We start from the raw sequence: 13,447 nt of genomic DNA, 5'->3' as shown, positions 1-13,447 counted from the left end.
TAAGTGATATCCCACTGCAAGGCGGCACAACAAGGCATCCAAGGGTGACATCGTCCGTGCGCCAGCAACACTAGCCTTCTGTACACGATGGTGAGTCCGACGCACAACCCTACCACAACCCACGATGGACATATCTGCGCTAGTAAATCACGATGGGGAAGCCTCGGTGCTACCGCGCCGTTCACTCTCCAATCCCCAATCACTCTTCTCATCCTCCCCCGTCACTCCCGCCGCAAAGATACCGACGCCTAAACCCAGCCAGAAGCAGATGTCGCTCAAGCGGAAGCGCCATGACCCCAAGCCGATATGGGCCTATCGTGAAGGCGAAGAACTCCCGCCTGAGCTCAAGCAGCTGCAAGAGCAACAACGCCAACAATCACGTCCGCCTCCACCTGTCATAGCCCAGCCGCAGCCGCATGCGCAAGCTATACCATCGCATCACCCGCCGCCTCGACCTCAACCTTCACCCAACGCCGAGCGCAACGGACACGCGCCGAGCGAAACTGGCGCGCCTCCCCCAGCAGTCGGTGCTCCCGGACTCGCGGGCTTCGAGCGACCCATCTCAGACGATGCGCAAATCTACGATGACGTCTCGCGTAACGTATGCGACTTCATATGGAACACGGCTGTCAACAACGAAACAGTGCGCAACGCCATCGTGGATCCAAAGGTGCAGCTCGAGGTCGAAGCACGCTGGGGTCAGATCCTCGAGAAAACGACGAACCAGCGAATACGCGGCTTCTGGCGCACCGAAACCGTAATAAACACCGAGATGCTAGAAGTCAAGTTCGAGAGCACTATGACTGTTCAACAACACAAGCGTATGAACATGTACCTCAACACGCAGGTCCAACATTCCAAGACATCTGGAGGTTCACGTCCCGCGATCGACTATAGACATACCTACGAGACGGACATTTTTTATGAACTCGACCAGGACGGCTTCTCCAAGTTGAACCCTATAGTCCAGCGCCTCATTAGCGCATCTGGAAGCCGACAGAAAGTCCGTGTGACGCGCGACATGAAGACGGGCGAGTTCCTACGAGCCATCATAAAACACCGGATAGGCAACCTCGAAGTCAGCTCTCCCAAGACGGAATGGGATTACCGCATCGGCATCAACCTCGAAATCGACTTTCCGGGTCCGATCGAGAGCCTCAAGCCCGCTCTGGAAGGAGGCAAGACACTGGAGAGTATGCAGCGGCAAAAGGATCGCATGTCGTACTCGTGGCTGGGCGCGTACCAAGTCGATCTGACCCAGGTCACGCAAGGAACCAGCAAGAACCACGAGCTAGAGCTCGAACTGGACTCTGGTGTTCTCATCGCAGAGGCGGACAAAGTGAGGCGGAAGGAGGTGACCAAGTTTGAGAGCTTGATCAACGGTATGATGAATAATCTGCGGGTTCTGTCGCGTGAAATCACGCCTCCTGTTCCCGGTGCGTAGACAGGAAAGCGCTGGAGAAGGAGCTTGTATTACTACTACTACTACTATTATTATTTCTAAACGGCGTTGAACACCCGGAAGCATACGAGGGCTCAGCAGCATGGGGTGGAGTTTACACATTCAAATCAAGATACCCAATTCTCGCTATGTTGTATTACATCTGATGATTGATATGAAGCCTGACATGAATCTAATCATTCATAAACCAACAAGCTCTCGAGACTTGTTCGCTGTAGACACCTGTGTGCTGCATAAACATGCAGACTGTCATCCGAACTGTGCAATGCTAATGACGTGGAATGTCTGCCTAGGTAGAGCTTATCGTGGGTGATGCGCAAGTAGCGTATTATGTCATGCTGAAGTGGACCAGGGTCGCCGCTTCCGAAACTCACGAGCTACTGTTTAGACCATCACGTACACGATTCCCCGAACATCACAACGGCGCCACGCCATCCCCCCATCAGCCGCCCACCCTCATCTTCTCGTCCCTCTTTCACTGCGACCGTCACTATAGAGTCCGACGCAGCACCGCCTCAGATTATCCTTTGACCCCAGGCAAGCCCGCAGGCGCCACAGCGCAGCTCCATACGCTTCTACCCACTTCCGCAACAACAGCTCTCACCCTCACCACAACCGCCGACGGCCATTCAACAACACCAGGCCACACGTCGCCCCCGCCAGAAACAACACAATGGTTGGCCTCACGTCCGCCGCCGGTGTCGTCGGCTTCCTCTCGGAGCCAGACCCGGCCCTGCGCTCATTCGCCCTCCAGCGGCTGAACGAGGAGATCGACCTTCTGTGGCCAGAGGTCGCGGGCTCTGTCAGTCAGATGTAAGAAACCTAGCGGAGCTTCTACGCGCTCTCGTCAGCCCATCACTATCGGAGCAGCTGCTAACATGGGTGCGTCATAGTGAGGCTCTCTACGAAGACGAATCGTTTCCCGAGCGAGAGCTTGCCGCTCTAGTAGCCGCAAAGGTGTACTACCAGCTGCAAGAGTACAATGAGAGCATGGTCTTCGCACTGGGTGCCGGCAAGCTCTTCGATATCCACAAGGCCGCCGAGTTCGAGGAGACAATACTGGGTAAGACAACACGGACACCTGAGCCTTCCAATCAGCTCACGACTACTTTCATCTTAAGCTGAAGCAGTGGATTCATCATACTTGGAGCACAATCGGCTAACTTGCTTTTTCCAGCAAAGTGCTTAGATACCTACATCGCGCTGTCCGTCATGCACAACCCACCTACACCGGTCAGCAAGGCGAGCCAGGCCCCGCCGCAACTTAGCACATCGTTCTCTGGGAGTGCAGCAGGAGGTGCCAGCACTTCAGCTAGTCTGGCCTCTCCGATAACGCCCTTCTCACAGTCCGCGTTACCCTCCAAGTCACTTCTCTCTAGGGAAGATTCGTCAACATTCGATCCTACTGTCCCAGGTGGAGGTAATGCTGGCGTACCTGGAGCACATCCCACCCCGATGGTGTTACAGCGAAATGTCCAGAAGAACCTCCACGACACTGTGCGACGAATATTCGAGAGCTGCTACCAAAGCGGCAACTACAAGCAGGTTGTAGGAATCGCCATTGAGGCACGGAATCTTGAAGTTTTGAAGGAGTCAATCATCCGCGCGAGCCAAGATGGAAAGAAGCAGGGCAAGAAGCCTGCACAGCCTTCTGCACAGAGCGAGGATTTGATGGAATACGTCCTGGACATCTGCATGAATGTGGTGCAAGAGCGAGGCCTGAGGAACGAGATTCTCCGCCTGATCTTGGATCTCCTCAACGATCACCAAATCCCGAACCCCGATTACTTCTCCATTGCCAAATGTGTAGTGTACCTCAACCAGCACTCACTCGCTTCAAAGCTCATCCGACAGCTGATCGAGCGCGGCGACGACAAGTCTCGCGCAGTCGCATACCAGATCTCGTTCGACCTGTACGAGAATGGCACACAAGAGTTCCTCACAAAGGTCATGGAGGAGCTGCCAGAAGCTGAGAAGGAGGAGCAGAAACCTACGGAAGCAGGCGAATCAGACTCTCTGCTTGCAGACGTGGACACTAGCAACTCAAAGGGTGACCAGCCGAGTGAAGATCAGATCAAGGTCTTCAACAATGTTCGCTACATCCTTCGCGGAACCAAGAGCATTGAGCTGAACCTCGAATTCCTTTACAGAAACAACCGCACAGACAAAGCCGTGCTGAACAAGGTCCGCGACAGCTTGGAGGCCAGGAACTCCATATTCCATTCCAGTGTCACATTTGCAAACGCCTTCATGAATGCTGGCACTACTAATGACACATTCTTCCGCGAGAACCTGGAATGGTTAGGAAAGGCAGTGAACTGGTCCAAGTTCTCCGCAACCGCTGCTCTGGGTGTCATCCACCGCGGCAACATCACACAAGGCCAGAAGCTCCTTGAGCCTTATCTTCCCAAGGACAGCGTTTCGTCAGGCTCTCATTATGAGCAGGGTGGATCACTGTACGCTCTTGGTTTGATCTACGCCAATCACGGAAGCAATGTTCTTGATCTGCTACTCAAGCAGTTCCAGAATGCATCTGAGGAGGTCATCCAGCATGGCGGTGCGCTCGGTCTTGGTGTCGCTGGTATGGCCACTGGCTCCGAAGAGATCTTCGAGGCGTTCAAGAACGTTCTATACACAGACTCTGCCATCAACGGTGAGGCTGTCGGTCTCTCAATGGGTCTCGTCATGCTCGGCACTGGTAACATCAAGGCACTCGAAGATATGATCCAGTATGCGCACGACACCCAACACGAGAAGATTGTTCGTGGTCTTGCCATGGGTATGGCACTGATCATGTACGGTCGACAAGAGGCTGCCGATGAGCTCATCAACGGGCTCCTTGACGACCCAGACCCAACTCTGCGCTACGGAGGTATCATGACCATCGCTTTGGCGTACTGTGGTACAGGTAGCAACAAGGCCGTCCGGAGGTTACTCCACGTTGCGGTCAGTGATGTAAGCGACGACGTACGAAGAGTTGCAGTCATGAGCCTGGGCTTCATCCTCTTCAGGAAGCCAGGCAGTGTACCCCGCATGGTCGAGCTTCTCGCAGAGTCATACAACCCACATGTGCGCTACGGAGCCACCATGGCTCTTGGTATTGCATGTGCCGGAACTGGCCTTCCCGAGGCTGTAGATCTGTTGGAGCCCATGATGAAGGACTCAACCGACTTCGTCCGACAAGGCGCTTTGATTGCGTTGGCCATGATCATGGTGCAGCAAAATGAGGCGATGAATCCCAAGGTAGCGTCTATCCGAAAGCAGCTTGCCAAGGTTGTCAGCGACCGCCATGAGGATGCCTTGGCCAAGTTGGGTGCTGCTCTAGCTATCGGTATCATTGACGCTGGAGGCCGGAATTGCACAATCGGCCTGCAGACGCCGACTGGTAACTTGAACATGGCCGCTATTGTCGGCATGGCTGTCTTCACGCAGTACTGGTACTGGTTCCCTTTGACTCACTTCTTGTCATTGAGCTTCACATCTACTGCAGTCATTGGTCTAGACCAGGAGCTGGAGATTCCGTCGTTCAAGTTCCACAGCAACACGAGGCCAAGCACGTTCGATTACCCACCAGATGCAGAGGTCAAGGCTGAAGAGGCGCCCGAGAAGATCAAGACTGCCGTTTTGTCGACAACCGCTCAAGATAAGCGACGACGAATGGTAAAGGAGCGCCAAAAGCGGAGGGAAAGCATGGACGTGGATCATACTCCTACCACACCTAAGCCTGCAGACGACGATAAGATGGACGTCGACGAGGATCCTAAGAAGGAAGATGGTGAGAAGGCCGATGGTACCCAATCCGTGGAGCCATCGAAGAAGAAGGAGAAGGAGAAGGTTGGCTATGAACTGGAGAACATGTCGCGTGTACTGCCGCCACAAGTGAAGTACATCAGCTTCCCAAGCGAACGATATGTACCAGTGAAGAAGGTTAGTAGCCCACATACCACATGGAAGATGCCTAAGCTAACACACTCTCAGCCAACTCTCGGTGTCATTCTTCTCACAGACACCAAGCCTTCAGAACCAAAGACGCTCTTGGAGCTCAAGGTAAAGAAGGCCGTGCCTGCCCCTGCCCCTGGCGCATCGGGTTCCTCGGGAGATCAAGGCCCAGAAGGCGTATCAGTAACAACTGCTGCAGCGCCGGTCAGCGACAATATGGTGGATGAGGGTGAGGCCGAAGCGTCGACGCCGGGTGAGTTTGTCTACGAATCGGACACGAACCCGGACGACGACGAATAGACGACGCCGGCGGTCACGGTAGTGAGCGGTCTATACTATTAGCCCAGCCTATTGGGGGTTGGAGATGGGACACAGTGGAGGAGGGTTTTTGCATTCACCATAGGTTATAGGGAGGCTTGTAGAGCTACCTTTCCCCGTAAGCTATTTTAGACTAGGATGCATGTATAATAGCCAGAGAAGAGGGTTTATCACTTTGATACTGAATGATCTTCTGGCTTGCTTTAGTTGGTGACGTGATGATGTTGGTGTTAATCTTCCAGGATCTTGCATGGAACAATATACAAAGGATCAGACGACCATGAAGATCCACGGTCCTCTCAGAAGCCGCTGGAACATATGCCGGCAGTGGAAGGTGGGACGGCAATATGAATAGATTGATGGGCCTGCAGTGGCAGTGGCGAGTGGAGCTGAAACCCAGAATTACGACAGTAAACCAGAAGTAGACATTCCGGAAGAATCTACTGGCCAAGAGCTTGATGATTGTGAATGTGATTTATTGCTAACAGCGTTTCTTCGTAGAGGGAGTGGGCGTTGGTACGACGCTGTTCTGGATGGTGTGCGGGTCGCACCTCCCCTGCGTTCCCCGGATTATTCGGTCCGCTAGCTTGGTTTGCGGGTGGAGAGGTGCGACAAGGGCTGTCTTCTAGACTTCATCTTTCGCAAACATCAAGATTGGCGACAGCGAAAGCAACAACGGGAAACTTGTACCGCAGAATTCAGAGTATCTTACTCGCTTCTCGTTCTCACACTGCAGCGCGCAAGGGTTCATGATGATGCATTGATCGCCGCCTGTGTCAAAAGGTCGGGCAAGTATTACGAAGCGAAGGATTGCGGCATGGTACGAATGAGAACGAGCGACAGGCGGCCTAGTGGTTGCCACGCTTCCGGCCGTCTCAATTTCGGTCTCTACTGAGTAAGGAAATATATCCATTCGGTACAAAGTACCTTTCCACCAACACGCCAAATGCATGCCTCCCCCAACACCACGCCAGCCATGTACACAGTCAGATGGTGGAGCACTATGGGACATACGATAAGCTACATGTTCTCTGACAGCGGGCGAAATGGCCACCACAACTCTCCAAGCCTCTCATCTTACCTATCACCCTGGGCATCCAATCGTTTCTTGCATCAGACTTAAGCGAAGCCGCAGGTCTGCAAATACCCGGTCATCATGCGCCTGCGGGACGTCCTTGCACTGTGCCACATCCATGCGGGTCTGCACTTTAAGAATGGGTGCGTATAGCTCACGCCCTCTTACTGGCGAGACGATCTGGATCCTTTGGTCGCGTGGATGGGCGATTGAATATATTACTGTGCCTTGCCTCTCCGCTCGCAGCTCCGCGGTCCTGCTTATACGGTACTAATGTGTAGGTCATGCTATCCGTTACCTCGGGATTGAGGACGACGACGACAACTTCATTATTCAACTCATTTGATTGACGTTGCGAACTTTGACAATCGTATTGTTTGTGAGGGTCGCGCAAGTTGGTCGGCAATATGGATCACCGCCACAAGAGGGACATATATACTTCGCATACGGAGCGTAGTAGCTCGACGCAGATTCGCCAGGTGCAGAATGTTGCTTTTGCCGATGCAACGGCCAAGGCTAATGTTAGGCCATGGACAAAGGCTATGTTCAAGGTATGGTGATACGCGTTCTGTAAGAATATTATTGACGATGCAACAGCTGTATCTCTGCCTCTTCATCGCCACACTAAACTCTTGCATCAATGGATACGATGGATCGCTCATGGGTGCCATCAACAGTTACCCTCAGTACCGAGCGTATTTCGGCTTTGACACCCACGAAGGAACCCCCACTACTGGAATTGTCTACGCTATATACACCATCGGAAACCTTGTCGGATCATTCGTCGCTGGTCCGGCTACAGACTTCAGGGGAAGAAAATGGGGAATGTGCATTGGTACTTCGATCATCATTCTGGGTGCCTGCATTCAAGCAACATGTGTCAACCTTGGTGGTTTCATGGGTGGTCGCTTCGTCCTCGGTTTCGGCGTCGCCATCACATCAACTGCCGGTCCTGCCTACGTATCCGAGATGGCACATCCATCGTACCGCGGCGTTTGCACAGGTATCTTCAACACCTTCTGGTACGTGGGCGGTATTCCAGGCTCGTTCGTCCCATACGGGACCAGCAATATTCCCGGCACGTCGTCCTGGCGTATCCCGCTATGGCTCCAGATGATCTTCGCCGGCACAGTCTTTGTTTGCTCGCCGTTCTTGCCAGAAACTCCTCGATGGCTCATCGCCAACGACAGACATGAAGAAGCGCTCGACACCATGGCGCGCTTCCATGGTGAAGGGAACCGTGACTCACCCATCGTCAAACTGGAATACAAGGAAATGGTCGAAGACATTAGCGTCACAGGCTCCGATAAGCGCTGGTGGGACTACCGCGAGCTCTTCAACTCACGCGAAGCCCGCTACAGAACCAGTCTTGTCGTTTGCATGGCGTTCTTTGGTCAATGGTCTGGAAACGGGCCTGTGTCTTACTACTACCCTACCATGCTCCAAGGCGCTGGTATCAACAACAATCACACTCGACTTCTATACAACGGCATGCAAAACGTTGTTTCCTTTGCCGGCGCAATATTCGGTGCTGTCTATACAGATTCCTGGGGCCGACGCCCTCAGCTCCTTGTCTCGACCGCGCTGCTCGTTGGCGTGTTTACCATCGTCTGCGCACTCGTTGCTACGAACCTCCAAACGGGACCGGATGGGAAATACATATACGATGTAAAGACCGGCACGCCTTTGATCAAACGACCTGGACAGGCGAAGGCGGTAATTGCGTTTGTCTTCATCTGCGGATTCATTTACTCGACGGGGTACACGCCGCTGCAGCAGTTATATCCCGTGGAGTGTCTGCGGTACGAGAGTAGAGCAAAGGGAATGGCGTTCTACAACTTCTGGGTCAACATTGCCAATTTTTACAATACTTTTGTTACAGGGATCGCATTTTCAAAGGCCGGGTGGAAGGTATGTTGTTTACTTTTCTTGTCATTGCCCGTTTATTCAAGTCAACACCGGCTGACTTAAAGTGCTTTACTAGTACTACTTCTTATTCATATTCTGGGACATGTTCGAATTCGTCATCATCTACTTCTTCTTCGTCGAAACTCGGCGCCGCACCCTCGAGGAGATTAGCGAAATCTTCAACGCAAAGAAACCCGTCCAACATTCTTTGAACAAAACACGCATCATTGTACATGGGAACGGGAGAGGAGTAACAGAGATGTTGGATAAAGAGGAGATGGTCATGGAGAGAGATTTTGGTGTCGACACGGACTTGCCAAGAGGACGAAATGGAGAGAGGAGAACGAGGGACTCGGCGGGCAGTCAGGGTAGGCTTGTGAGCCAAGAGTCTGTGAGGGAGAGTCTGAGGGATAGAGTTATGGATCCGGGGAGAGGGAGTGCGGAGACTGAAGGGAGAGGGTATGGAAGGTATGAGACTAGTGGTTGGGAGGAGGACAGTGCAAAAAGGTATTAGAGCATGTAGACCACAATACTTATGAATGTATTTCATTTCCATAATGCATGATTTATCAGACTGTTTCATCGACCCAAGGAAGCAAAGTGTCGAATGACTGGTGTACAGAGCTCACTTCTAACATGGTGCGATCGTGCTCATTCACCGGTAAAACAGGTTGACAATACAACGCATAAGATTAGGTATCTCTCTACTGCTAGCAACCTTTCGTACATCGCTGTCCAAATATATGCTTCCCTCACTGCTCATGTGTACCCACAAACCTCGGCGGCAGGTCCAAGTCCCAGCTGGGCCTTTCCACAAGCACCACCTCGGGTGCAGAGAAACTATCATCGGCGCTAATGGGCACAATACCCAATATAGGACGGTACTTGAATGTGTGCCACCATGGCTCGTTCTTTTTGCTTTGCTCCACTTGTCCGACTTCTCCACCTCCATTGACTTGGTCTTCTTCCGTCTCTCCGTTTGTCTGCTCACCATCTTGCGTGTTAGCCCTACGTAGAGTGGCGAGAGGCTGAGTGGTGTCTTCCATGTCATCATCGTCTTCAGCATCAGCCTTGCGACTGACGGCGTGGACGTCAACCCATTTTTGCTTCGCAGCGTTGTCGGCGGCATCGTTTTGGAACTTGCGCATCTTGGTGACTGGTGCCTCCTTTTGAGGTACTGCATCACCAGCACCGCTGTTGTTCTTGAGAGCATCGCGCTTCCGCTTCTTTCCGGCGTGTTCGGCGTCTGAAATTGAGAAATCTTTCGTGAGGTCGAACATGAACAGCCACTTCTCGCCATAGAGCCACACCCGTTGTTGGGATTCCGTGACGTCCCAGATGCAACCCTTTGCGGGAAGGTCGAGCTGTTTGTATTCGTGGGGATAGCTGGATGTTGGGTTCCGTCTTGACCATTCCGACAGGCGACTGGACATGACATCGAAGAGGTAGAGCTGGTGTTCCGCAGAGACCAACAGTAATCGGTAGTCCGTAGTAGGTAGCTCGTGCGAGTGGGGGTGAGGGTTGTTTCTTGTGGGGTGTACAGCAGGGTTGCCATTAGGCTCCGGCTGGTTTGAGGCGTCTAAGCTGGGCTGGAAAGAGAGCAGAACAGGCGTCGAATCCAATTGGGGAAGTAGGTGACCACTTGGATTTCGTATCCAGTGCTGACCTAGGTATGTTATCTGTTCGCTCGTTTGTTCTTCGTCGTCGTCAGATCCATCGTCATCATTGGCAGCAGGAGTAGCATCGTCAATGTCAATTTCAGGTGCAGCTGTATCCTCATGCCCTTCAACGACCCACGTATCAATGTAGCCTGCCAGATCGACCACAGCGAAGACGTTACCATCCGCGGAGAAGTCGGCATGTGCGATTGATCGCTCGTAAGCTCCCGAGGGTCCGCTAAGAGGGTTCTGCGTAGTGACATCGCGATCGACTCGGAAGAGGGGCTGTACTTTCTCCAGTGCGCGAGGCGGGTCTGCCGGGTCATCTGTCCGTACCACTCTGACCAGCTGAATCTCGTCGGTCGCCGTGATAGCTGCTAGCCATTTACCATTCGAGGCCAACTTGAGAGTCTTCGCGCCAGGAATGGAAGGCATCTCGAGTCTGCGCACACGCAAAGCTTGTCCAGCTCCAGCCAGATGTAATAGATGAAACAACTTTACTGTGCTGGCTGTGGCAACGGCAAGAAGACCCCAATCTCTGGAGATGGACACCGATATGATGTTCTCCTCTCCCTGAAGAGCAAGGCGTGCAACGACCTTGGGCTTCTCCGTGCCGTCACCCTGAGGCTTGACACGCCATATCCGTACTTCTGTGCCCCACCAGCTCACCAACAATCTGGCCTCTGGGGCGCTTGTTAGGGGCGGAGTAGGAGGCAAAGCAGGGAGACCACGGCTAAGCTCCTTGCCGAATGTGCGTATGGGGACAACGATGGGCTGGGTATCAATACCTAAACGTTTACATGTTAGACATGAGCTGTGAAGATGCGCATATGTACGTACCTCCTGTGACCACCACGCTAAGGTTGTTGCCCTCATATGTTGTCATGGCTTTAACGTCGTGTTCATGGTACCTCTGGTGCGACACCTTTCGCCATTTTCCGCTCTGTCCTTGGGATTGTCCCTTCTTGCTCGTATAGAAACAGGTACGACGATCCATGCCTGCACTGAAGATGCTGGTTCCGTCGCGGGTCACAGCCAGATCGAGCACATCGGCTTCGTGCCCAGATATCCTCTGCGTCTGACTGTAGTTCTTGCCGCTGTAGATGCGGATGTCGCCAGTAGAGTCTCCTGACACGAAATCGCCGTTGGAAAGGCACTTGACCTTCCATACCAGGATTTCCTTAGGTCCACCGTGAGGACCGCTTCCCAAAGAAATGTTTCGAATCACATTTCCGTTCCTCATATCGAAGACTCGAATCATGCTGTCGGCAAACCCTGCCAGAACCGTGTGCTGATCCTTGAATGCGATGCTGAGAGCACGCGCCTTCTTGTTTGTGGCGCGGGATACGAAGCGCTCGAAAGTGAGATCGTTATCGTCGGTAGACAGAAGGACGATGGTACCGTCGGCGCAGCCTGCAACAAGCTTCTGGCACGCACCGCTCGCGTTCTTCCTGGGCTGTGCAGCAAAGCACCAGACTTCGCTATGGTTACCGTCCGAGTGTCGCGCCGGAAGACCCGTGGTGAGATCCCATTCTGTGACACTGCTTGAGTATCCGATACTGAACAGTCGCAGACGTCCGGGCACCACCTTGCCATGCGCATCGCGTGAATTTGGCTCTTGGGTCCAAGCCAGCCCTTCGACGCTCCGATCCTTGCCGCCATAGAAGACCTTCTCTTGAAGCCACGAGCCTCTTGCGGGGTTCCATATCTCAATGTTTCCATTTGCGCGTCCAATCGCCAGCCTTAGAGAGTCAGGATCCTGCTGTCCATGTTCGGGTTCCGGGTGCGAGAAGGCGAGCGCGTTGATCGCAGACGGCGGGTAAGGCACGAAGCGGGATCGGTGGATATCCATGGTCGATAGTGGGATGTTTATCGAGCGGTAGGATATGCGGAGCTGTGCGAACGTCTACGGGGCGAGCGCTAGCATTACAATACGACACTCATTGCTGCGGAAGAGCTCAGTCGCGAACTTCTCTCGAACTCTTGGCGAGCCGACTTTGACTTTTCGGTGGGTCCGTCGGAGCTCGGGGAATGTTTCTCCGACCTCAAGACGACCTCCGCATCACCTCCGCACCGTCTTGCAATGCTTCGGACAGAAATGGCATCTGCACGTTGGCAATGTCTCTCACCAAAGGCAGCTATCTGTTTGGGCACTCACAAACACCCATATGATATATTCTAAATCATCCGGTACTGCCCATTCTCCACCTCCCGCGCTCTCGTGTCCCTCGCTTGGATCCACCCCTTCGCAGACACCAGAACCGGTCCGTCCAGTTATAAAGCACGATGAGGGTCATCGAACAGTAAACATACATACAAGCGAACACGTTCGGATCTCTTAACCCAGGAGAGAGTCATGTTGGGCAACAATTCCGCCTATGCGTCCAAAGGGGCTTAGAGGTGTGAAGTGCACTGCTTCTTGATGACAAGGTGGACATACGTACAACTACGCGAATGCACCTCTACAAACTTGAGCGAATGGTTCTCTAGAGCAAAGGGCAGTCCTCTGAGAGACAGGTTTCTTGCATATGCTAGTATGAGGAAGGTCGTCATTCACAGTTGGACCCGCCTATATGAGAAGCGCTATGCATATGTACGTCGTGAGTTGCTTGACATGTGTCTTTGACGGAGCTCTAGAAAGTACCGCGAGGATGGATTTCGATGCTGGGTGCTGCAATCGACAGAATATCCACTACTTCATGCCCATGGACGTAATATAGTGCTTGCGCAGGCTGTGTACTGGCAAACATTTTAAAGTCCATAATACTGCAATTAGAATTCGCCAAGATATCATGATGGTGTGACCTTACGAAAAGGCAAAGTGATTACAGTCCTGTGCTCGAGGCGAGGCGTTGCGTTTAATTCGCTGACCGATCGTTGACCTATTGTTCCGGTGGTCTAAATCCGCCTCGTCTTCTGACAAGCCACTTGTTGGAGAATGCTCCGGCAATACCGCGCGAGTCAAGACTAGCTTTGCTGGTCCACGTGCGGACCGAACTCAATGTTTCAATACTCACGTCATGAAGAAACCGTTTGCAGAAGCGTTGGCGAGTTAACGCTGATCGGGAAAATGCATCCCTTCGCACT

At 52.9% G+C, this 13,447-nt stretch overlaps 4 protein-coding genes across 4 annotated transcripts; 3 read left to right on the top strand and 1 right to left on the bottom strand.

Annotated features, from left to right (window-relative positions):
* Window positions 1–124: 124 nt before the first annotated feature.
* AA0111_g8960 (hypothetical protein) lies at window positions 125–1,444 on the top strand (the record flags this gene model as incomplete). The annotated part of the gene is made up of 1 exon (XM_028655465.1): window positions 125–1,444. One exon carries the CDS (start codon window positions 125–127, stop codon window positions 1,442–1,444), a length of 1,320 nt encoding a protein of 439 aa, XP_028503431.1.
* A 691-nt stretch (window positions 1,445–2,135) lies between these two features.
* On the top strand, window positions 2,136–5,701 carry AA0111_g8959 (26S proteasome regulatory subunit; the record flags this gene model as incomplete). The annotated part of the gene is made up of 4 exons (XM_028655463.1): window positions 2,136–2,275; window positions 2,356–2,525; window positions 2,640–5,389; window positions 5,441–5,701. 4 exons carry the CDS (start codon window positions 2,136–2,138, stop codon window positions 5,699–5,701), a joined length of 3,321 nt encoding a protein of 1,106 aa, XP_028503376.1.
* Window positions 5,702–7,201: 1,500 nt separating this feature from the next.
* AA0111_g8958 (hypothetical protein) lies at window positions 7,202–9,216 on the top strand (the record flags this gene model as incomplete). The annotated part of the gene is made up of 3 exons (XM_028655462.1): window positions 7,202–7,345; window positions 7,392–8,705; window positions 8,779–9,216. The coding sequence occupies 3 exons, from the start codon at window positions 7,202–7,204 to the stop codon at window positions 9,214–9,216; spliced, it is 1,896 nt and encodes a 631-aa protein (XP_028503375.1).
* A 238-nt stretch (window positions 9,217–9,454) lies between these two features.
* On the bottom strand, window positions 9,455–12,212 carry AA0111_g8957 (hypothetical protein; the record flags this gene model as incomplete). The annotated part of the gene is made up of 2 exons (XM_028655461.1): window positions 9,455–11,148; window positions 11,201–12,212. 2 exons carry the CDS (start codon window positions 12,210–12,212, stop codon window positions 9,455–9,457), a joined length of 2,706 nt encoding a protein of 901 aa, XP_028503335.1.
* Window positions 12,213–13,447: the final 1,235 nt, after the last annotated feature.

The sequence above is a fragment of the Alternaria arborescens genome, assembly GCF_004154835.1.
Source record: "Alternaria arborescens strain FERA 675 chromosome Unknown contig_24, whole genome shotgun sequence".
Lineage (NCBI taxonomy): Eukaryota > Fungi > Ascomycota > Dothideomycetes > Pleosporales > Pleosporaceae > Alternaria > Alternaria arborescens.
The sequence above is the reverse complement of the archived record's forward strand: the minus strand, read 5'-3'. Positions and strand labels throughout refer to the sequence as shown.